General features: G+C 38.0%; 2 protein-coding genes across 4 annotated transcripts in view; one reads left to right on the top strand and one right to left on the bottom strand.

Moving 5' to 3' along the window:
- Positions 1 to 4,157: 4,157 nt before the first annotated feature.
- On the top strand, positions 4,158 to 5,068 carry QRFP (pyroglutamylated RFamide peptide). The gene has a single exon (XM_072430991.1). It carries the CDS (start codon positions 4,158 to 4,160, stop codon positions 4,569 to 4,571), a length of 414 nt encoding a protein of 137 aa, XP_072287092.1. The 3' UTR covers positions 4,572 to 5,068.
- Positions 5,069 to 13,922: 8,854 nt separating this feature from the next.
- Positions 13,923 to 22,635, bottom strand: part of ABL1 (ABL proto-oncogene 1, non-receptor tyrosine kinase) — a 163,746-nt gene continuing 155,033 nt past the window's right edge. For all 3 annotated transcript variants that reach the window (XM_072430246.1, XM_072430245.1, XM_072430244.1), the window contains 2 exons: positions 21,304 to 21,462; positions 13,923 to 19,267 (listed from right to left, as the gene is read on the bottom strand). In XM_072430246.1, the coding sequence (XP_072286347.1) occupies positions 17,634 to 19,267; positions 21,304 to 21,462 (1,793 nt within the window). In that variant the 3' untranslated portion in view covers positions 13,923 to 17,633. The remainder of the gene's footprint in view (positions 19,268 to 21,303; positions 21,463 to 22,635) is intronic.

Below are 22,635 nucleotides of genomic sequence, written 5' to 3'. Positions count from 1 at the left end.
AATTAATCATTATTTATATTGATTTTAGTAGCGTGGTTGCATTAGAAATTATCACACCTATGTATGAAAAGCTTTAAGGATGAATCTTTATAACCTTGTTTTGTACAAACAGAACAATTGGCAGCAATACTTATTTAAAAGTGTCTATCATATTTCCTAGAGTCTATAGTGCTACATCTGCAAAATATTAACTGATAAACTAATTTGCGATTTAATGCTCCCTCCCTACCTTGTGTGCATGAACTCCGTATTCTTAAACTCAGTCTCAGCTTGATATCAGTATTACTTAAGTACAGCTACCTTCATCAGATTGATTAGTTATAGACAAAAGTGCAGAAAAAGCTGCCTGTTTAAATTTTTGTTTTTTTTTACCCTCCAGGCAGCCAGAGAATACTCTATCACAGAGCAGCAGCCACTGTATAAATTGTTACAGCAGCCAGCATGAGCTCAGCACTGTCAGTCAGTGAAGAGCAAATTAGATTATTGAATTACTATGAGTCAGGTTTAATAGAAGCGCTGTTCCACCCTTTGGTTTTATGGCAACTATTATTGCCATCAATTTATTCTTATATGCCTCTGTTTATGCACAATTTTAACTCTTGCTGAAGTGTAAGACCACAGGGACACTTGGCTTGAAATATTGATGAGTAAGCGGGAAACCTGGACATATGCGACACTGAATGTCATCAATTAAAATCTTTATGCTTTCACTGCTTCAAAAATTAATCTTGTTTCTTTGCATTTAAATTATTTTTTTCAGCAATGACCTCCTCCCTGCTACAGCTCACAAAGCTTGTATGTGTTTACCCAAACTGCCATAAGACTCGGCCAAGGCACCATCTTGGACCAATATGTATAAATAATATATAGCATTTCTCTTAATAAGGGCCAGTGGCCCAGAAATGCAGCAGTTCCATTTTGCATTATCTGAAATAACTTGTGCTGAGCTGGACATAGCAGGAAGCAAAGGACACGATGTATCAACGTCTAGAGTCCCAGAGACAGATAAAACAGCTTGGCAAGTACTCCAGAACATTAGCATAGTCTAGAATCATCCACTTCCAGCAGAAAGTTTTGCCTGATTTATGATAATGGTAAAAATCAGGGGTGAGGTGAGGAGAAAAGGCGACTGTCTGGTAGGAAAGGAAAGTATGGGCTCTGACCAATCTACACAAAGCTATGCACAAAAAATATATTCAACAATATATTCAAAATATTCAAAACAATGCAGAACTGTATTTAAAAACACATCATTCAATGTATTTTATTATATACAAACATAGCATGTACATACATTATACTGTGTATTCACTTCATGCAGCAGCTATACAGCAGGGCTTAGACCAGACATCCTTAATCGGGGTTCCTCTGAGGGTTTCTTGAACTGTAGCTGACGAACCATCATATGATGATACCTGCACAATTATTGGGCCAACACCACTTGGTAAAGTCTGCTGCAAATTGTTTATAGCAAGAGTTTCCTGACATCTAAACATTTTTTTTGAGTGTTTCCCAGAGGTGAAAAGACTAAAAAGGGCTGGTTTATACCAGAGAGATGAAGGAACCATGCATTAAGCTTATCAGGGATCCTAAATTTAGCAGTTTCTCATTTCCCTGTCAAGTCACAGGCTGGAATTAGGACAAGACCTCTAAGTGTTACAGGTCTAAAAAGCATTATGCATTCATAGACAAGCTTTTATTGCATATATCTTAGATATATCCTAGACTGGACAGAAATACAAGGCCTTTGGCAGGTCAAAAAAGCCTCCATATCTGTAATTTATATGTTCACCAAAATTTAACTTATTTATTGTGATGATAAATAGAGACATCATTTGGCACAAAACATTTAGGTAAATATCGGGGCCCTACCATGCCCCCAGTCACACAGACCATAAAAAATAAAATTACAGAAGAAATCATTCACCCTTGAGCTTTTTTAACCTAGGGAGGGGTTTAGTATTACCCCTCCTAACCTTCTTACAGCAGAAGAACCCTTAAAATAAATGTTTCATAGGACCCCTAATTTATTTTTTTTTATCTAAAGCTCAGGGTACAGTGGCAAGGTCAGTAAATTATTTCATATACATATAAATAACACATATATGTGCATTTGGAAGCCAGGGTGGATCATTTTTAACATCCCCTTGCTCTAAATGATAAATATTTATTAGTCTCAAAATTTAAATGAAAAATATTAAGATTCAGAAAAGAAAGACAGACAGCCTTACAATTTTGGTTAGTAGAGAAATGCATCCTTACATTGGTCATGTGTCCCCTTAATTTGGTGGATATTGGTAAATGGGCACCCTTACACTATGGTCAGATAGATTGGCCAGCTATCATCTGTGTTCAGTGAAAGAATGAATTCACCTATATATGGTGGTCAGTAGATAAAATTGACTAGTTCATTGTGGGTCTGTTAGATGTATGCTTCTTTCACTGGTGGTATGAGGAAAGAATACTCTATTTATTACTGGTAATTGGATAGAATGCCCCATACACCGGTGATCTTTGGAAGAAATGTCCCGAACACTGGTGGCCATTGGAAAGAATGCCCCTTACAATGATGTTTTCTGGAAAGAATGCTCCCCATATGGTGGTCAATGAAAAGAATGTCCCTCACACCAGTGATCTGCAGGTAAAAAGTCATCCTTGCAGACAGCAAAAAAGTTCCATTCTGCTAGCTCTGTTAAACAGCATTGGCCCTACAAATATCCAGACACCATCAGATTGAAGGTCAATTTGTCTCTACTCAAGGACTCTATAGCAGTCCCCCAATAAATCCTAGCTAAGAATGACTGGTTATAGTATAACACTTCTGGTAGTAAAATCATACATTTAAAATTACCAGTGTAAACCTCAAACTTAAAAAGGGGCAAACGAAAAACAGAAGAATTTGTTCTCAAAGAAGGACAGTCATTCTAAATAAGAGACAATTGGGAGGTTTGCCTAAAGGTTGCAAATTTGTTGTGTAATGTTATTGTGTATTTTGTTTGAAAATTTCAATAAAAAAACATTGAAAAAAAAAATTAAAAAATGGGTCATCACATGCTACTGCTGATTTTTTTTCTAAATATTCTAGCTGCTTGACTGTCTGGTTGTTCTTCTGGCATTATAATTGAGTTTGGATCTAGGAACAGAGCTAGAGTAGAGAAAATCAAGAAGTTGAAATCTGTTTCAGAAGTAGTAACTGGTGCCTTTAGACTTGTCATCCCCTTGGGCCCACTTAGGCCAAAACGGATCCTGTCTGTGAATGTTGGGCTCATCTTCTAACATACTGAAAAAAAATGGTCATTAATGTGTGTGGATTAATCCAGTCAAAAACCTTTTTATTGTTTTGAATAAAGGGGGAAAGGGTTACAAACTCATGTCAGGTTCGAAAGATCTGTGCACATTCTAGATTTACATCATCCCAAATAATTGTTTATGATTATCTTGGGGGGAAATCTAGTGTAAGTAAACATGTCATCTGGAATCAGAAAGACATTATGCTGGATTATCAATGACCATCCACAAACAACTGCTAACAATATACTATTGTATAATTACACAATGGGGAACCTCACTCCTACCCTCTTCATGGAACAGAACAGGATGCGTCTCTGTACGGGTATTGCCCTTGAACGGTTCCCAAACCTTGTCAGCAGAGCAAGACTTTGGGTGTATCTATTGAATTAAGCTATTGGCCAATGGGTAAGTCTAAAACAGAAATAAAGCTCCACTTTTAAAATTCCCCGATCAGATGGGTTATGGTTACAGAAATGGACAGGTGATGTCCCTTCTGCAATATGCCCTCTTAACTGCCTGATCTGGCCAAAAAGCTGAGATGCACATCCTGGCTTTCCCTGCTAGTGTCAGGAGTGAATGAACTACAGTGCACATGCATGGGAGTTACATTATCTCCAGGAATGGCTAAAAGAAGATGGTGGAGCCCAACAAGGAAATAGGGACAGATGAGTATCAAGGGTTTAGTTCCACTTTACCCAAAAAGTATTTATTCCTACTGTTGTCCAAAATGATCACTAAGGATTGAACCACAATTATTGAGTGAATTTACAGAGCTCAAGCAAACAAATTTTTATTGTTCATAAACTTTAAACTTCAGTTACTTTTGGAGATGAATTATAACACTAATCTATTGCCTTATCTCCTAGATGAAGGGTGCCAGTGGACCATCTGTGATTCTCTTTTTGGTACTTGGATATAGTTTTGCCTTACAAGAAAGCATGGAGGACCGTGAACCCTGGGAAAGGTTTCAATTGTGGAAGATACTGACCAATGGGGATGAGAACATCTCAGCATTTCCTCTACGACCTGCCAACCTAAGAGATAGGAAATCGACAGATCCGGCGTCACTGTTCAGCGTAGCTAAGGAACTCCAAGGTTTTGGAAAAGAAAGAGCTGGCTTCAGGTTCCGATTCGGTAGAAGAGATGAGGAGAATGACGTTGAAGGCTTTGAACCTCAAATTGACAAACGTGTAGGCACAGCCCTTGGATCACTGGCTGAAGAGCTGAATGGTTATAATAGAAAGAAAGGTGGCTTCAGTTTCCGATTTGGAAGGCGATAGATCAAAACATTCCATCGAGCCTACGTGCCAATCTCTCTAATCATTTTCTATCTCCTGTTCCCAGCGAGCGCCCAAGTATAAAAGAAGCCAGAGGCAGGGCTTCTTCCTTTAAGCTGTTGAAAGTGCTGTACAAATATATTCCTGATTCTGTAGCACACTTCCATCCATTAAAGCAAACATTTGCAGAATCCATTTTCAAACAAGTCAATGAAATCTTCCTGCTATACAAGAGAGAGCGTAATAAATCAATTATGCCTAAGACTCATCCAAACTCAGTGTTCCTTTTATCGGCTGGGTATGGAGAAATATTAAAAAATTAAAGGGGAACTGACAATTTTTTTTTATTATCAAATGGCTCACAATTATTATTCCAACTGCTAAAATATTTACTAAAAAGACTTTAAACACTTCTCTGTCAAAAGGCTTATTAACCACTGTGAATCTCAGTAAGATGTATAACTTGGGGTTTACCTTTAAAGTGAGTTTTTTTGTACAACAACCTATTAAAATATACCTTTAAATATATGGTAATGTATGGTACAGCAAACCAAAATGTGTCAAGTTGTTTTCATTTATTTTCTCTAGTTTCTGGATAGCAACTTTTCCTGTTTTCTAAAATGGCATCACTCATGTGCCTAAGCAATACATTGAATATCTGGCTATATTGGTTCTGGTATTGGTGGACCTGTAGGGGTAACAGCAGAATTTCCTGGACTATGAGCTAAAAGTGCAGGTCTGAGTTGCTGTTGAGTATCTTGAATGCCTATCTTGAGTGACATATCCCCAAGAAGGGTTTAGTTCCACCTTAACACTTGTGCATGCACTAACACACTCTTTTGCAATAAGGCATGCAGTGTTTTGGGGCACTATAGTTACATTACTGGTGTCCCGTGTCCTAAAATGCCACTTCTTTACTGTTTTCCAGCTGCTGCAGGTATTCTTTAATTCTTTTACTCCTCCTGACATTCATAATAATTAATTAATCCGGCTCATTTCAAATAAAGGATGCAGAAGCAGGAAGGAAGAACTACTGCATGTGGCAGGGGCAGTTAAGTATTTGGCCCAGCTTGAAGGGTCAAAGACCTGCAACAGCCTGGGAGCCGTGATGTGGTGCCTTTACCATGAAGGCCCTGCTGGAAAAGGGAGTATAGATGGACTGCTTTTACAAGACTGATCTTCTTTTATATACAACCCTTTGGTGAGAGGTTAAAGCAACCCATTTATTTTAAAAGGGGATGTCAGCACACCCCAATGCTTTAAAGTAGCATCTGCAGCAACCTTGCCAAGAGACTGTTGTGGTTTTAGAGTTGGCAGGAAATTCTGGAAGTGCAGCCAGAGACCATTGTCTCTCATAGCAAACCTTCACAGACATGAGTGCTTTAATTACTAAAGAATACCAACTTTTAGGATAAGAAGACTTTTTGCAGATGAAGACAAATAGAAAACATTGGTTTTCTAATGGCTACACTTGGCATAATAACTTACTAAGAATACATAACTATTAACTTACACATGTAAGGCTTTATTGTAATTTCAGGTGTATGTCTTAATAAAAATGAGTGAAAGGGAAAGAATACCTTGTCAGTACCTTTATTCTTTGGTAATATAGTTATTAACATATGCAGCCGAATTTATAAGTGCTGTGGAAATTATTTTTCTTTAATAAAAGCATTGTATTAGACATCTAAATTAAAAGCAAAGTAATATTTTCAGTTCACAGTCCTTTTCGAAGCAACCATATTTGATAAAGCAATTTAAGCTTGTGACAAAAGGGAAGGTATATGTAAAACACGGATGTCAAGAAATGGGATCTTTCTAACAGAAAGTCTAATATGAAAACCTATTGTTAAGTGCCTTCCGACTGGAGGCCCTCGCTTAATGGCGGGCAGGAAAGCTGAAGTGTTAATTAGTGGAGCGTAACTGTATTTATTTTAGAATTGATAAGTATAGCTCCGCTTGATCCAAGTCTATGACATAAGTGCATTAGAGGCAGGATGATGCCGAGTGCCACTATGATGAATGTGCTTGCCAAGCCCCTTCTAGCCGGAGTCCAGGGGGAGGCGACAGCTCCCATTGTATTTCACAACGGTAAGCATCATAAAGGCAAAGTCACCTGAGCGCAAAGTGCTTGATACTTTTCCCCATAACGGCTTGTCAATTCATCAAACACAAGAAACTGCTGAGCAGAAATTACACCTTTTTTCATGTTCTTTTACCCAAGAACAACAGGTAGACTTAATGCTGCATTTTAATCTCCTCATGGTGTTGTGGTAATGTTGATGTATAAAAAAAGTAAGAGCTTTTATACCAAGACAAGTGAGCTTCATGTATCTAAGTATTTTACATACTTGATCCATTTCTTTACATATATTGACCTTACTATATATAATGTGTATCAGAACATTATAAAAACTCTACAAGGTATTAGCTGTGCATGCAGTTAAAACAAACCATTATGTAGTCCAGAGTAAATTTATTCTGCCTTCTAAGCTGCTATAGGCAGCAAAATCATCTTTCATGCAATGTCTGTAATACAATAAAACAAACCTACCTACCTGTGCGCAATCTTCTCTAGAATGTACATTGATCTGAAATTTTTGGCAAACTGCCCTGCTGGAACAAACTTTGTGTACATCCTTTACAGTCTGGCCAATTAAAATTGCTGAAGATAAATTTTTATTTTAATTTAATTTAATTTATTTTAATTTTAAGTATGACAATGTTTTGTGATATAGCAAAACAATACCTCTGTCCACGTTGAGATGATCCAGAGCAGGGGTGTCAAACCCTGGCCTGGGGCCAAATCTGGCCCCCCAACATCCTTTTTTTTTGGCCCTCAAAGGAATGTTAAATATGAACTGCAGCTGGCCCACCGCTGCATTGAAATAGCCCCGCTACTACAATTCCTGGCATCACTCGCATCTATAGACCAGCAGGCTCTCTGCCTATGCATGGCCCCGAATTGGACTGTTAGACGCAAATAATGCCAGTAATTTTAGTAGTGGTGCTATTTCAATGAAGAGGGAGTTTCAGCGGCGGGCCACTCATAAGATTTAGCTCCGCATTGATCATGTCTGGCATTTCCAGCACTCCCCCTTAGCTGTGCTTTTCTTTGCTACTCCAAGGCATGGACTTGAATAGATGCATTTTCATAGAATAATATTCTTATTATTGTTACCCTGTGCAAAAAGATTACTATTGAAATGTAACTCAGATGGCTACAAATAGAGAAAGTGGCATAAGATTTATTTTTTAAATAAAAAAAGAAAAAAAAAATTTTAAGCCTTTTTCTCTATTATAGGCTTGTTCCAGATTGAATGTGGAGCAAAACCTTCGTTTCCATATGAAAAGGTTTTAAATCCAATAGGAAGGAAAAATTTCCTTAATTTTTTCAATAAATTTAAAGGTTGGCCCGTGACGAAGTTTTTAATTTTGGCCCTCCGTGTATTTGAGTATGACACCCCTGATCTAGAATATTTTATTTAGAACAAAAGTTACAATGTAAAAGATTAAGAGATAGAGCAAAGCAAAGCACACATGTGGAGACCCCAATGCCACACGATCAAAAGGTCTGACTTTAGCCCCGAGTGAGGACCATTTAGGCTGAAATCTGGAACAGATACCAAATGGGGCCCCAAAAATATATATTGTTCTTGTTACATTACATCAGCATTGTGAAATCAACATGATATTACATTCATAATTACTACAACTAATTGAGACATAATTCTTACTATTATGCCATCCAAGTCCACCAAGGCTGGATGATAACAGTCACCATTAAAAACACAAATAACAATAATATCTAGAACAGACACTGGCAGTACCAGGGTCCCCTCAACCCACTCCAATAAAAGAACCAGTCATCCATTAGCTAAAGCATATAAAAAACCCAAATCAATAGTAAATTCAATACAACAGATATAATACATTTTATTCAGCACATGGACATCAGTTGGATTCTCCATGCAACAGACACACATGAACATCAATGGCAATACTTCAGCACTGTCATGTGTGAGGCATATTGAGAAGCCATGAACCATTTCTACTCAATAGGGGATGGGCTTATTTCAAAAGAGGGCAATATTGCAGTGCTAACATAAAGAGAACGTGTGCCACGGTTAGTAGCAGTAAATAAGATTAATACAGTCCTTCACTGACCTATGTAGCTGCAAGCATTGAGCAGCAATAAATTCTCAAAATGTACAGCAGAAGCAGAGAAGTAATTTAGATTTTTCTTTTCATTTTATGCCCAGGTCATTATGCTCCCTATTAACAGAGCACCTACTTTGTATGTATATTACATATTAGAAGAGTGCTAGGAGGTCTTTTACAAAATACGCGGCTAAAATGTACTTTTTTACCCCAAACAAGGCTCAATACTGGCTCTCCCTTGGTAACTCCTTATGTGTAGTGAATGCAAAAAGCTAAAAAAAAAGAGAAAACATTAAGCACAGGGCTAGCAATATTTAAAGAGAACCTTTAATATAATGATGTATATTACTGGGATAAATAATGAATAATTATTGATGAAACAATAAGTGCTGAAGTACACACTTTAGGTTCCCTTTACAGCTGACCACATGTCTGAAGCCCTCATAAAAATATAACTAAACAAAAAAATGTGAGCAGGCAGATTATTTATTGCAGAACCAACAAGGGATGTCCCTTCTGCAATAAAAGAAACTTACTTGCCTGCATCCCAGCATACCCCTCGCTGTCAGGAATGAATTGCCTCAAGATGACCAAAGATCCTGAACCCGGAAGAGGTGTAGAGGTCATAACAGAGCGAGGAAAAGTGAGTGTAAATAAAAAAAAATTGCTATAAGATAGGTAAGTTTATTTTAGTGCAGAAGGGACATCACCTGTCCCTTCTACAATAAAAGATCTGCCTGGTGACAAGTTTACCTTATGTCCAATTTTAAAAGAGACAGTCATAGTTTAAATAGCAGAAATCATTGTCAAGGCCGAGCATGTGGTCCCTGCTGGAGGGAGCAAGGCTGTGGGCACAATGCTTCTGATTTTCATTTTCACTGTGTTTTCCATTTTAGTACATTGGAGAACCAGGACAAACTAGAATGACATCATAACATTTATATATGACTTTTTACTGGTGTATTGGTACTTTAAATACCACTTGAAATGTAAAAGAAGACAAGAACATATAACACAAGATGACATTCCAAGAAAACAGGGACTAAAGCTACGTAAACATATTAGAAAATTGTTAAAAATAAATGATCATTAATGATTAAGTGCTTGCAAAGAACGACAGTTTTGCTGAGCTCCTCAGACTTCAGTACTGTTTTCAGATGCAATTGTTTCAGGATCACATGCCTATCGGTCATGCATTCATGGTTGTATGCCCAATCTTTTGTCACCCAGTGACATTTGTACACATGAATGACTGATAACGGTCATAACTAATCCCTTAGCACCTGAGAATCATCATAGATCATCATCTTGACACATGATTAACTAAAGATGTGCATTTTTACTACTACAGTTGTTTTGACTACTACAAAATACCGTGTTTCCCCGATGATAAGGCAGGGCCATCAAATAAGACAGCCCCCCCTTTTTAGAGAAAAATGTAAAAATAAGCCCCCCCCCGCGCAAATAAGCCACCCACCGATACCTGCGCTTACCCGAATCGGGTGGTACGGTGGGTGACTCCGTGTGGTTCCTCCGTCTGCCTCCATGGCTGCGTGCCTGAACAATACCTGTGTACTGTAGTCTTCTTCATGGGTAAATAAGGCATCCCCCTGAAAATAAGCCCTAGAGCATATTTTGGCCTTCCAAAAAAAATAAGAGTGTCTTATCATCGGGGAAACAGGGTATGTAGGTATGTATATCTAGAACTCAGAACTTCTATTGAAAAGAAAATGACCGTTGTTAATAGTAAAATAAATTATATGTTAAAACCACCTTCCATTACTTGTAGAACAAAACTGGTCAGCATCCGTGTTGATGTTGGCAATTGAAATGACTCTTTTTAAACATCCAGAGCTTAAAGCACCTTAATGTGTTTCTAAAGCCTGCTGAGTACAAAGTCAATGAGTGATTCCTGTATACAGCAATTAACGATAGGCAGTCCCAGGACTATGGCTGTTCGGGCGTGTAGTAATGTAACAGCAGCCAAACATTTATGAATAGCTGGATAGCTAGATAACGATTGCAAACTGCTATCTAGACCATATGCTAGTTTTGTTAAATTACCAGTTTGGGAACTAAACTTAACCTATATTCTTACACAGAAGCCAATTACACAGAGCTGGTGACACCGCAAGGAATAACAGGGGTGAATGAGCTTGCCAGTAGGAGCATGTCACATTAGTGACCTGCCAGAAGATTACCCAGCTATCAGCAAATTCTCCATTTTGACACCAGCCTTTCATTAACTATTGCATCCCTGCAAGAACCTAAATCAGACGAGAACGAATACAGGGAAAGATATTCCACAACACTGCAGGGTTAATTTTCTTTTCAGATCTGTCTATCAGACTATTGCTAAGAGAACACCAGGGATCTGCTAAAGACTTTCAAAAAAGCCTGGGCCAATGATTAGACATGACAAGTGCTGACCGAATCCAGAATGAAAGAGTTAATGTAATTATATCAAATGTCAATCTTGTCTCCTCAACTCCCTCTCTGGTAAAGGCAGACTCCAAGGCCTCTTCCCAACATCATGGGAAAATATAGATCGTTCTGGTTGATTAAGCTGTAAGGGAATGTCTTTGCATTTCAGTGCCTCATTTCAAATACCCTCACATTTACCTTGCAAAGTCAACAGGCGCGGGATCAATAGTACACACTGATACACGCTGTCCGCTTTGTGATGGGCAGGGATTTGTATTTGCTTGTTTTTCTGACAATCTGCAATCAAGTAAATGATCATTCTCTTGGGTAGCATTCTTTCTTTTAAATCAAGCATAATGGTAAAACCTACAAATTACACAAAACATTTTAGGCTAACACATACATTATAACATTTCACAATCTAATCTGTTTTATCAAATCTCTTCTTTCATTTTTTTTTAAATAAAAATGCAATCCCTGAATTGCCGACAGGGAGCATTATAAAGCCAGCTGCACACTTGGCCACTGTGTTGAGTTACCTTGTGTTATGTGAATGTGCATTGCGTTAGGACAATTCATTGATTCGAGTGGGCTGCCAACAAAAATAAAATCAAACACACCTGCGGTATTTCTGTTTTTTTTAAGCAGGGCACAAGTGTGTGTTAGTGTACACTGCAACACAGGTGTGCTGGAATGCTATTTAAAATGAATGAAGCTGTAAAGCAGTACCACAATAAATAGGTAGGAAGACAGCCTCAAGGAATAGACAATCACAGATGGAATTCTTTCTTCTTTTTAGGAAAGGTTTTTATTTTTTTTTTTTGTTTTCCACAAATAAATTTTGTATTTATTTTAGTAGTATTTTACGGTTGTGTTGCTTTTATTATTAACTACAACGTACTTCATCAAAATGGCAAACGTTTTCTGACCATAACAAGCATGAAATATATATATCATTGGAAAAATCTAGCACCAAGCCTTTTACATATGAAATAAATGTTTCAATAGTTCAACCAATCCAGATGCAATAGGGAAACAGTAATTGCGCTATGGGTAGCCTAAGGTCTATTTAAAGTGAACATGTGCTTTGTATATGCCGATACCCTTCAAATGCTTTCACTTACCTTACCTTTGTTCCCCTGCTCTGTCTGGACACTAGAGGTCATTTCCACTGTCAACATTCAATGAGAGTAGCTGCATGAGCAATGAATAAGCATGCTCACTGTGATGGAACAGGACAGCTGTGGCTGGTACCATGGTAAGTCACTATGTTTGCAGAAAACCTAACATACACAGATGTGGAGTTTGATATTAAAGTAAACATGCTGCTTTATCTTGAATTTCATTCTATCCAATTTACATCTAAAAGGGCAGACCAGCTCACAGCTGCTGGTACATTCCGTTGTTATAACAAAACAAACCTTATGTGTGGCCTACATTTAATATACTGCATCCAAATGCTTTAGCCTTCAAACCAATATGCAAAATTATTTGAAATGGAAAAGGCTGTTCTCCACAATGTCAATACTCAACTGACAGTGCTAAGCAGTGGATGCAGCAAAAATAGTTCATGCAGTGTGCAAGATGCATTCAGGGCTTAAAAATATTTATTGAGATACAAACAGCATCTTTCCCTTAGACAGAATTTTGTCTGTGGCTCATGATATGGCAAATTAAAAAAAGAAAGTGTCTAATCAGTATGGACCCATTTAAAAACCAAGCAAAATGTATGAAAGGAAGATGTTAGCTATGCAAATTGTGTGCTTCTTGAGTCTTTTTTTTTTTAGAGAGAAGCGTTTCTCAACCAAGGTTCTCCTTCAAATGTTGCTAAGGGTTCCTTGAGCAATGTGTGCTTCTCAGGTCAATTTAAGAGACAACAATAATCGTTTTAGCTATCTGTAAGAGTGACATTCTTCAATGTAAGAGACATTCTTCCCACTGTCCACCACACTAATGTACTGTGAATTGTGGCTATAGTAATTATATGAGGGGGTTCCCTGAGGAAATAAAAGTTATTTCAAGGGTTCCCTCATGTTAAAAAGGTCAAGAATGGCAGGTATAGTGACACAAGAAATGCTAGAGTATAACTATACCCTCAAAAAGTTCCTTTTTCCACTTCTGAAAATATAGTTTATTACATTTTGGGTGACTGCCCTGCAAGCTGTGGTATGTATTCTTTTTGATTCACAAAGATTAGCTTGCTTTTGCTGTTGCAATGTCAGTAGTGAAGATAAAGTTCTTTGAAAACCAATCCTCCAGTAAAATCTCCAAAGAACCTTTTTGGAGGAAGCCAAAAAGGCTTATATGCTCCAAGAGCTCTGTAATTAAAGTCAAAGAAGAGACAGTGTCACTACACCAGAATTGTTTACTACATCATAAAAATAATGAAACAATGTGTTTAAGGGTTTGCACAATACAACCCTTCATTTTAACTTTAGGTGCTCTCTGGAAAAGACAGCAAACCCTTTGTGGCCCAGCACATTATAAACACTTGCCTGACTCTCAACATCCAGATGCAGTTTTTTGCATGGGCAGGTCCATGGGTCTTTACAATTAACTGGAAGCCTTGCCAGGCAAGAAGAAAATTATTAAGACTTCCAAAGTACAGTGGAGTCATAGGACAGAAACCTGACATGTGCTATGACCACATATTTATTACTGCAGCCTTGAACAGAATATTTTTCTTCAATCCAAGTCCAGTACATGCTGTGTTTCCATACATTATTAGCCACCAAGGACCTCAAAAAGAAAAATCAAGACACAAGACTCTTTTGTATGTAAATGGCTTGTATTTTCAAATTTTTAAAACCGCCACAAGGGTGACATTACAGAAACAAAGAAAAAAAAAGTTATGTACAGAAGTGACATCATTGACACATTTGTGTGACGTGTAAGCCAGGGGGTACACCCCAGAGGTTGTATATGCATATCTATATATATATATATATATAAAGCCGTACCTTGTTGCCCTTTGTTGCTGAAGGACAGGACATCCACTTCACATATTAAATTCAGTGCTGCGTTCATCCAACCACATCACAACTGACAAAGGTTTATTGTTGGGGTTAAATGTCTGTGCCTTTCAACTCAGCTAGTGTTGTGAGAAATTAATGTCTTGCCTAATTACAATCATGCCTTAAGGTCCAAGTTGCTCAAGATGACACTTGTGCACAGTGCTGAGATCCATGAATCAACTTATTATTTCTCAGCAGTCTGTAAAACTGCCACTGGAGCATAATGGGGCGTTTTTATGAGGTAGGGGATATAAAAGTTAATATCTTTTCTGTGTGAAGATCTATCTTAATATAAAAGTATAAACCATTTTAACTTTTAAGCTAGTTAGCATAAAAGAACATGTAAACCTTTATATGTAAAATAAGATCGCGTTTAACTCATCCTGCTGGCCAGGACTCAACTTGGGAGGTTACCCACTACCTATAGGTAGTGTCTGCAACAATTTGAGCTTTGCTTATTGTTACTTGCTGAACTGGAGGTATACCCGATTTGTCAATTTTTTAAAGATGGGTTTTATGCTGACTCGAAATGACCACCAGATCCCTAAAGTTAACTAAGTATATCTTACAAGAGAATGTTGCCCATTGGGAAGGTGACTCTGAAAGAGTGCACTTACTGCACTGAAAGCTCTTGTTATCAAACAACAGCTACAAGATTCTGTACAGATGGAAGCGAAGCCTAAATATTTATTAGTTCTATTTCCAGCCTAACAGTTTGGATAGATTGGGTAAGATTAACAATCTTTGTTTACTTGTATTGTCTATTATTTGTTTTGTATACAACACTGCAAAAATCAAATTTGCTTATATTAGTATGGTGATAAGAATCCAACATATGTTATGTTCTTATGAATTTACACAATTGAGTATTTGGTGACAGGATAAAGCTGCCCACTGATTATTATTATTACACAGTATTTATATAGTGCCATCATATTACGCAGCGCTGTACAAAGTCCATAGTCATGTCACTAGCTGTCCCTCAAAGGAGCTCACAATCTCCCTACCATAGTCATATGTCATTAATGTAGTCTAAGGTCAATTTTTAGGGAGAAGCCAATTAACCTCACCTGCCAATTAACCTGCATGTTTTTGGGATGTGGGAAGAAAACCAGAGTACCCGGAGGAAACCCACACAGACACAAGGAGAACCTGTAAACTCCATGCAGATAGAGTCCTGGCTGGGAATCGAACCTGGGACCTAGCGCTGCAAAGGCCGGAGTGCTAACCGCCGAGCCACCGTGGATACCCGTGATAGGGGTTATCCACAATTAAGTCTATTAGTTGAAAGGATTCAAAAACTAGATTGTGTCAATGAGGTCTAGATGATTTTTTAAAAAGAAGAATCCCCTGGATTTAAGGGCAGAAATTTCACCATTTTTCTTTTTAAACAAATACTATCCAGACTTTCCCAAAAAAGTTACAATTAAGGGAGGGTGTAGGATAGCTACCCTTCACTGAAACTGGGACAGTATTTGGACCTTAGCACAGGTGCACTGAAAATAAAGGTTGCAAAGATCTGTCTAGAAATAGAATGTAACCTGAAATGTTAACCTGTACCCAGGATAAACACAGATGTTTAGAAATGGACTGATAAAGGCGAAACTGATGAAATCTTCTGCAAATGTTGCCTTGGCTTCTAGCAAAACAAGTGGATCAAGTTGTATAAGGCACCGGCACAAAACATGTAAGCAGCCTCTAGGAAGGGCAATGGTGGAAGATAATCACAAATTTTAATACATTCCCCAACCCCTTAAGTATAATCACCTGACACAGTCAAACTTCTCAGCAATACCAAGTGATGAGGAAGTCCAAAAACAATCTCCAGTACTGAAGGTGATGGGCAAAGATGTCCTCTGTCCTTGGATATGAACTGCCTTAGCCAAGCATATGGCCAGCAGCCTGACAACCAATTCCAAGACCCCACTATATTAGAGGCACTTTTTTTTTTTATCAGTGTCAAAGATTCTCTGTAATGAGGAAGGCATTTGTGTGTACACATGTAACTTTATATATATATTTATATATATAAAATTGAAAATCCTTGTAAAGGAAAAAAAAAAATAAAACAGCGAGCTGTAATTTTATACAGAAAAATTGAAAATTACTGTAAACGTCTAAAAGGAAAAAGGGTGGGAGAGATACAAGGATGGCATTATCATAAAACAATATAATACAAAAAAAGAAAAAAATCATTAAAAGGAGGTACAGATTGTTTTTTTTTTGTTGTTTTTTGTAAGAAATACAGGTGCAACTAGAATGTGAGGCATAAAAAGCTTCAAGTGGACTTTTCACCGACAAAAAACAGGAGGCACACATTTTGGGGATGGGGCCAATACTGAGCCTACAAAGTTACTGGGTATTAGTGACATCACAGAGGCTTAAGGCACTTAATGTCATTAGTTTCTAGGCACCTAAATGGGGACCAACCCACAAACTGGCCACCTCCATGACTCTGTTGGCGAGTTCCCAAGACATGTCACATGCCCTGCAAATATTGGTGCTCTCAGCGCCTATTGCCAAGTCATTTCCATTTTCAAATATTCAAGCTATGGATTTTCATAAACATTTAATTTGACAAAGTTAGACAAATCTGTGCTCACATTATAGCAGTATACTATAAATACAGACACATCCATGCCATTTTATCTTGTTTTTGGTTTTAAAAGTATAAAGAAAATAAAAATTGCACTTAAGTAAAAAAAAAAAAAAAAAAAATACAGTCCTCACCAATAGACACACACAGATGGCGTATGCATACAATCACTGCTATGTTCTGTGCCATCAATGTTATTGCATGTGTGTGCTAGGAATTTTTGCATTATGAAATACTTTGAATATTGCTTAAAAAGGATTTGAGAAACAACTACTCAAACAGAACTGTACTAAAATGGCAATTGAACTGAAACATGGAATGCTACAATGTCCTTATGTGCTCAATAAATTTCCAGCTTTTGGAATGTTTTTTTTTAATTTGCAAACTGTATGTGCCCAGGTCTAATAGATTGAAAAGATAAGACCCCTTTCCTGGTGTTTTCTACCAGATAAAGCAGTGGCAATCAGGAAGTAGCAGTGTTAGACAATAGCATTGGTTCTGCTTTACAATACTGACTGCCAGTAAGTCCCACACAGTTTCCAGTATTGTGAGGAAAAAAGGGTTTTAATATAAAAAAAGAAACCTGTAGACCTCCATGGTCTGTGTCAGAGAGAACTGAAATCTCTTGAGTAGAGTGAAAAAAAAGGTGTGTTTAAGGAAAGGTGAGCATCTGTAATGCCAAGTGGCATGATGGGCCTCAACAACACCAGTCCAAAGTTCAGCTGCGTAGCACTTCTTCCAGGCATCAGTATAAAAGCAACCATGATGACCTAGCTTGACCTCACAGGACAAGCAAGGATTGAGGCTTAGTCAATTGTGCCCTGATGTCCTCCATTCTTAGTTTGGATTTTAAACCCTGAATTTCAAATGCTACCTCTGGACCACATCGCTAATCTCTTTTACAGAGGCAAGCAGCTTGCTAAAGTCCTGAGGTGTTGCAGGTCCTCCTCCAGTGGAGGCAGCAGCGGGGCAGATTTGAAGATCTCTGAGGCTGTTCTCCAGTTTGCTCATTGCCTCCCTAAAGGCGAACTTGTTTCTCATTTGTTGAATTGAGTCTACATAGCTGGTACAGAAAGCATGCAGATTTTTGGCAGCCTCTAGCACAGTACTGTGGCTAGCCATTTGTTCAGAATTACGGCTGATGGCAGCTCGGAGGCATTCTGTGCTATCCAATAAAGTCTCCTTTGTGACTGTCCCACTCAGCAGCTTCTCAGGAGGTTGGCGTGTCTTCCGCAAGGAAACCCTCGTGGAAAGAAGGGGAATGAAAGCAGTGGAAGACGAAGAAGTTGTTGGTTGTTGTGCTAGATCCACAACTCCTCCAGTGCCCACCTGAGATCCAGCCCGTTTCTCTGAAGGCTGGGACTTGGTGTTGGACATTAATACTGTCTTCTTGGCACCGTCAGTAACAGCAGAGCTTATTCTTGTGTGATCCTCACTCTGGTTTATTGGTTTGTGTTTTTGCTCACTTGTACTAGAATCTTGACTTGGGTTTATAGAGGTAAATTTTGAAGATTTACCCAAGTTAGAGGAGCTGGTGGTAGCTAATGAAGAGACTGGGCTGGAAATTGGTAGAGGTGGGCTTGCTTTGATTTTCACTTGTTTAATTTTATCCTTGTTGGCTGTTTCAGTTGGCTTTAGTCTCCGGGAGCGAAGATCTGTTTCAACTTTACTTGGACCTGTTGGTTGTCTGGCCAAGGAAACTAGGTCTGTGCCAGTTTTGATGTTTCCAGTCTCCTCTTTTTGCAATGCAGAAGAGGAAGGGCCACCAGGTTTTCTACGTGGCAATTTAGGTGTTAGACTGGGTGGACTAGATTCTGGACTTGGTTCTGGGTCTTTAAACACTTCATCCGTTACCTCCTCACCTTTTTTCGGCAAACGAGGAGGTGGTGTGACAGCCCCTCGGGGACATGAAAAGTCTGCTTTAACTTCATTCCCTCGCTTTCGAGGCAGAGCTGGTTTTTCTGTTTTTTGGCTGCTTCCAGAACTAGACACATCCAACATGCACCTGGATGATGGCATTTCCCTAGGAAGAGTGACTGACTTCCACTCCATATCTTTGGACCCATGGGGCATACAGGAAGCAGAAGAGGATCTTTGAAATCGTTTGCCTGTGTTGGTATCCTCTTCACTTGGCGGTGGCTGGCGACCTACCATCGTACCACACTTTTTCCATTGTGAGGGTAGAAAACTGCTGCTTCCTTGCACTGAGCCATTAGTCATGGCCATCCCATTACTTTGAAACTTTAGTGCATCAAGGTCACCTCCAAAGGTAGCATCTCTGTTTTCTCCCTCTAAGCACCTTTGTTCCATTTCACGAAAGGAACTGCTACGCTTAGGTGGGGTAGGAGCTGTCTTCTTCTTTCTTTTTATCAGCGTACTGAAGAGATTGGCTCTTTTATGACTGGGAAACAGACGGTCATCTTCTGGAAGGCCACCATCTGTAGCTCCACCTCTTTCCTTGCGAGGCAGAAGAGGAGAAACAGCTGGTTCAATTTCCAAGACATCTGTAAAAGACAAATGCAGTTTTAAAGGCTCTGTAAACTGATATGCCCTGGGCAAAATAATGTTAATATATAAAGCAAATTTTGAAAAAAGATGGGACACTCAGGGCCCTACTTGCTGGGCTGCACATTTGCCTATATGTATTTTTCAGCATTTGGCGATCATTTGTAAAGAGGTTTCACCCTGCTCACCTATCAATTTCAAAAAAGGTTCATCACCCACCAGCATACAACATAACAATTTTAACTCAGAATACACAGGAGAGAGAATCTAAATGTAAACAGGATTGTAACAATCATGTTTGAAAATGCAAGTTAATTTGCCACATATTACACACATGGCGAATCTTTAGAAAATGATAGACTGCTGAAAAAGACATGGATGATTGTCCAGCAAATATTTGCTTGTGCAATACTTATGAATAGGGCCAATTAACAGGTGCTGCTGAGTTATATTTCAAGTGATAAAACCTGGTCAGATATCAGATATGAACTGAAACTATTTGGATATTATACTAAGACCAGGCAATAGTAATAAAATATGATCAATGCCTTTCTGACTTGTTCAGATGTACATTTTGCAGATTTTTTTTTATGTCCAAACTTTAAAGCTTTGTAAATCTGACACAAATTTAATATAATCCATATGTATAGATAGAATGCAGCTAGATTTCTATGCAAATATGTTATGAGTTGCCCACATATTTATTTATTATTTTCCTGCACCAATATATTCAACCAAATACTCAATAAAATAAATAATTAAGTTAATTTTTCAAAGTAACAAGTATTTAAGTTATACTTGGGCATTTTGCACTTCTCTATGGAACAGAGCTCAGACTAAGAGTGGGAGGGGAAGTACGTGTGCTGATGGGATAAAATGATAGACTCAATCAAGGTATAATTTATTAGGTATGTATCTCCTTTGCTGTCTAAAAACAGGATGAGGGCAGGGAGGAGACCTAGTTGAACTACCCAGTAGAAGATGCAGGTCACCAACAGAAGATGCAGGTCACCAACCTACCTCTGTTTTCTAGTAGGGATGTGTAAACCTAAATATTAGACAAATACAAATCATATGGCAGGTAAAGCAACATTTAGCTATCTATTTTATGTATTGATAGTAGTGGTTAGTGGCACTGAACTGGAAAAGCTTTAAGATGCAAAGCAACAAAAAAAAAATATGTAGGGGGTGGTTCAAACATTTGATTAATTTGGCAGTGGCTCCTCACTAAAATATTTTGCTCAGAAGCATTTTAATTGATGTGAAAATAATTCAATGCTTTTGGTTGTCATGGGGACAGGAAGGGGCAGCTCAAGTTGCTGTGATCCCTGACTGAATTTACTTTTTAAAATAACAAGGGAAAAACGATCATGCTGTTCATAAAAATATATTTCACAAATACTCTCATAAATTCCAATCCTGGGAATCAAAAATGTCTACACTTTCAAATGGGACATTTGGTACCTATGGAGATACACTGAAAGAATTAGCATAAACCTAAAATTAAAGAATTGAGAATCCTTTGTGACCATATTCACTGAAGCCTAGAAAATAAATAGCATTTGAACCTAAATGGCTGCCTACTGACCAAAAACCGAAGAGTGAAACACGCCAAGGCTATTTTGCTTCTGGATTGTGTTTACCTAACTAGTCTCCCTGCAAGCTTTGTATTTGTATGATCAAATGATATGTTGTGGCTCTAAAAAAGATTTAGGATTGATCGTTTTGGCCATATTAGCTATAGCCTTTAAACCTTTTAAAAGTGGTAAATAGGATTAAAAGAAGCAAACTAATAGCAAAATCACAAGAAAACATGGTCTTCACATATAATGAACTTTTGCACTTCTCACCCTTTTTGGGATATATCTGAGGGTTGTTCAGCTGTTTTTTATGTTAGAATGTAAGTCCTTTTGTCCTCTCTTTCCCATGTGTCATTGTTTCTATTTGTCGGTCCTTTGCAACCCCTCCTTAACATACAGTGCTGCCTAATATGTTGGCTTTTTTTTAAAATAAAGTTTAATATTATTGTAGTGACCTTGTTCCCCAGCTCCCCGGGCATGTGAGGTATCTGCATTATCATCCTTGCTCTCAGCCACTCTTCGGGTTGTCCTGGTCTTTGTTGGAAGCTCAGGGGGTGGTAGGAGGTTGCTGACAGAAACTTTAAGACCTTTCTTCCCAAGCTCTTTTTCCACCTCTGAAAAAAATGGTGAAAACAAAAGGAGGCTGTGATGTTAGAGCTCCACTTTACATACTGTCAAACTTGCATTTAGTTACTAGTACATCAAATTTTTCTGACCTTTATTTTTAAGTTTAGGAAACGCAAAGAAAATAGGTATTAAAGGTAAACTCCAAGTAGATAAAAAATACAGCTCGGTGTTCATAAATAAATCTGTAATTGTATTTTTGATGTAAACAGTTTATGTATCTAAATATGACTTGGTATAAGGTTACATACACATGGTTCTCATCTGATAATAAGCTCAGGGCTGATAATGGACAACAATCTTATGTGTGTACAGTGCTTGTGACCCATCATCCGAACAACCTGGCAGATCCACAGACGATGGATGATTAACAATCGTAATGGCAGTAAAGGGGAGAGAGCCCACTGGGGTGCCGCTCAGTTGTTCTCCTCCCTCCATACAGCAGAACGGTGCTGTATATACAGTACTCGTTGATGCATCCTGCAGGTGTTTATCGTTGGAAAGGATCGTGAAAGATCTTTTCCAACAACAATTATTGCACATGTACAAATAAACATGCAAGCTGCCAGGAGACCGCATAGGTGTAACCTGCTCTTGTTTCTGCCCCTTCACTGACAAATTACTGGGCTTAAGTTGGAAAAATGACAACATGAAATTCCTTACCTGTAAAAAAGAAAGTGGAGTGTGATGAGGTTGTGTAAAACTCAAACATGGAAATTAAAAAACGCTCCCCTACATGTGGTATATCCGTGATAAATGTTTAGATGTTCTTTTTGGAGCTCAGTTAAGTATCAAAATGCATTAACCACCTGGGCGTTACACTGAGGTCTAGATTTCTGTTCCAAAAGCGTTACAGGTTTTAATGAATTTTTTTTTTTAAATTGTAGACCTGTAACTTACAGAAATATGTCCGAACAAGGGTTCTAGTAGATATCATGAATATAAAAAATGTTTGAAACACACAAACATGTAAAACAAAAAATACTTTTAATAAAATTAAAATACACAAAAATCAGCTTAAACAAGAATACATAATTAAATGAAAAATACGATGATTCGGTATACTGTATAGTAATATAATTTTCTAAAACACCTCCCTAGTGTCCGTCACATACCTATAGACAAAACCACATAAATATATTTTGTATTATTTTGTATTGGAC

The sequence above is a fragment of the Pyxicephalus adspersus genome, chromosome Z (genome assembly GCF_032062135.1).
Source record: "Pyxicephalus adspersus chromosome Z, UCB_Pads_2.0, whole genome shotgun sequence".
In the NCBI taxonomy this organism is placed as follows: domain Eukaryota; kingdom Metazoa; phylum Chordata; class Amphibia; order Anura; family Pyxicephalidae; genus Pyxicephalus; species Pyxicephalus adspersus.
Note: the sequence above shows the minus strand (reverse complement) of the source record. Positions and strands in the feature narration are given on the sequence as shown.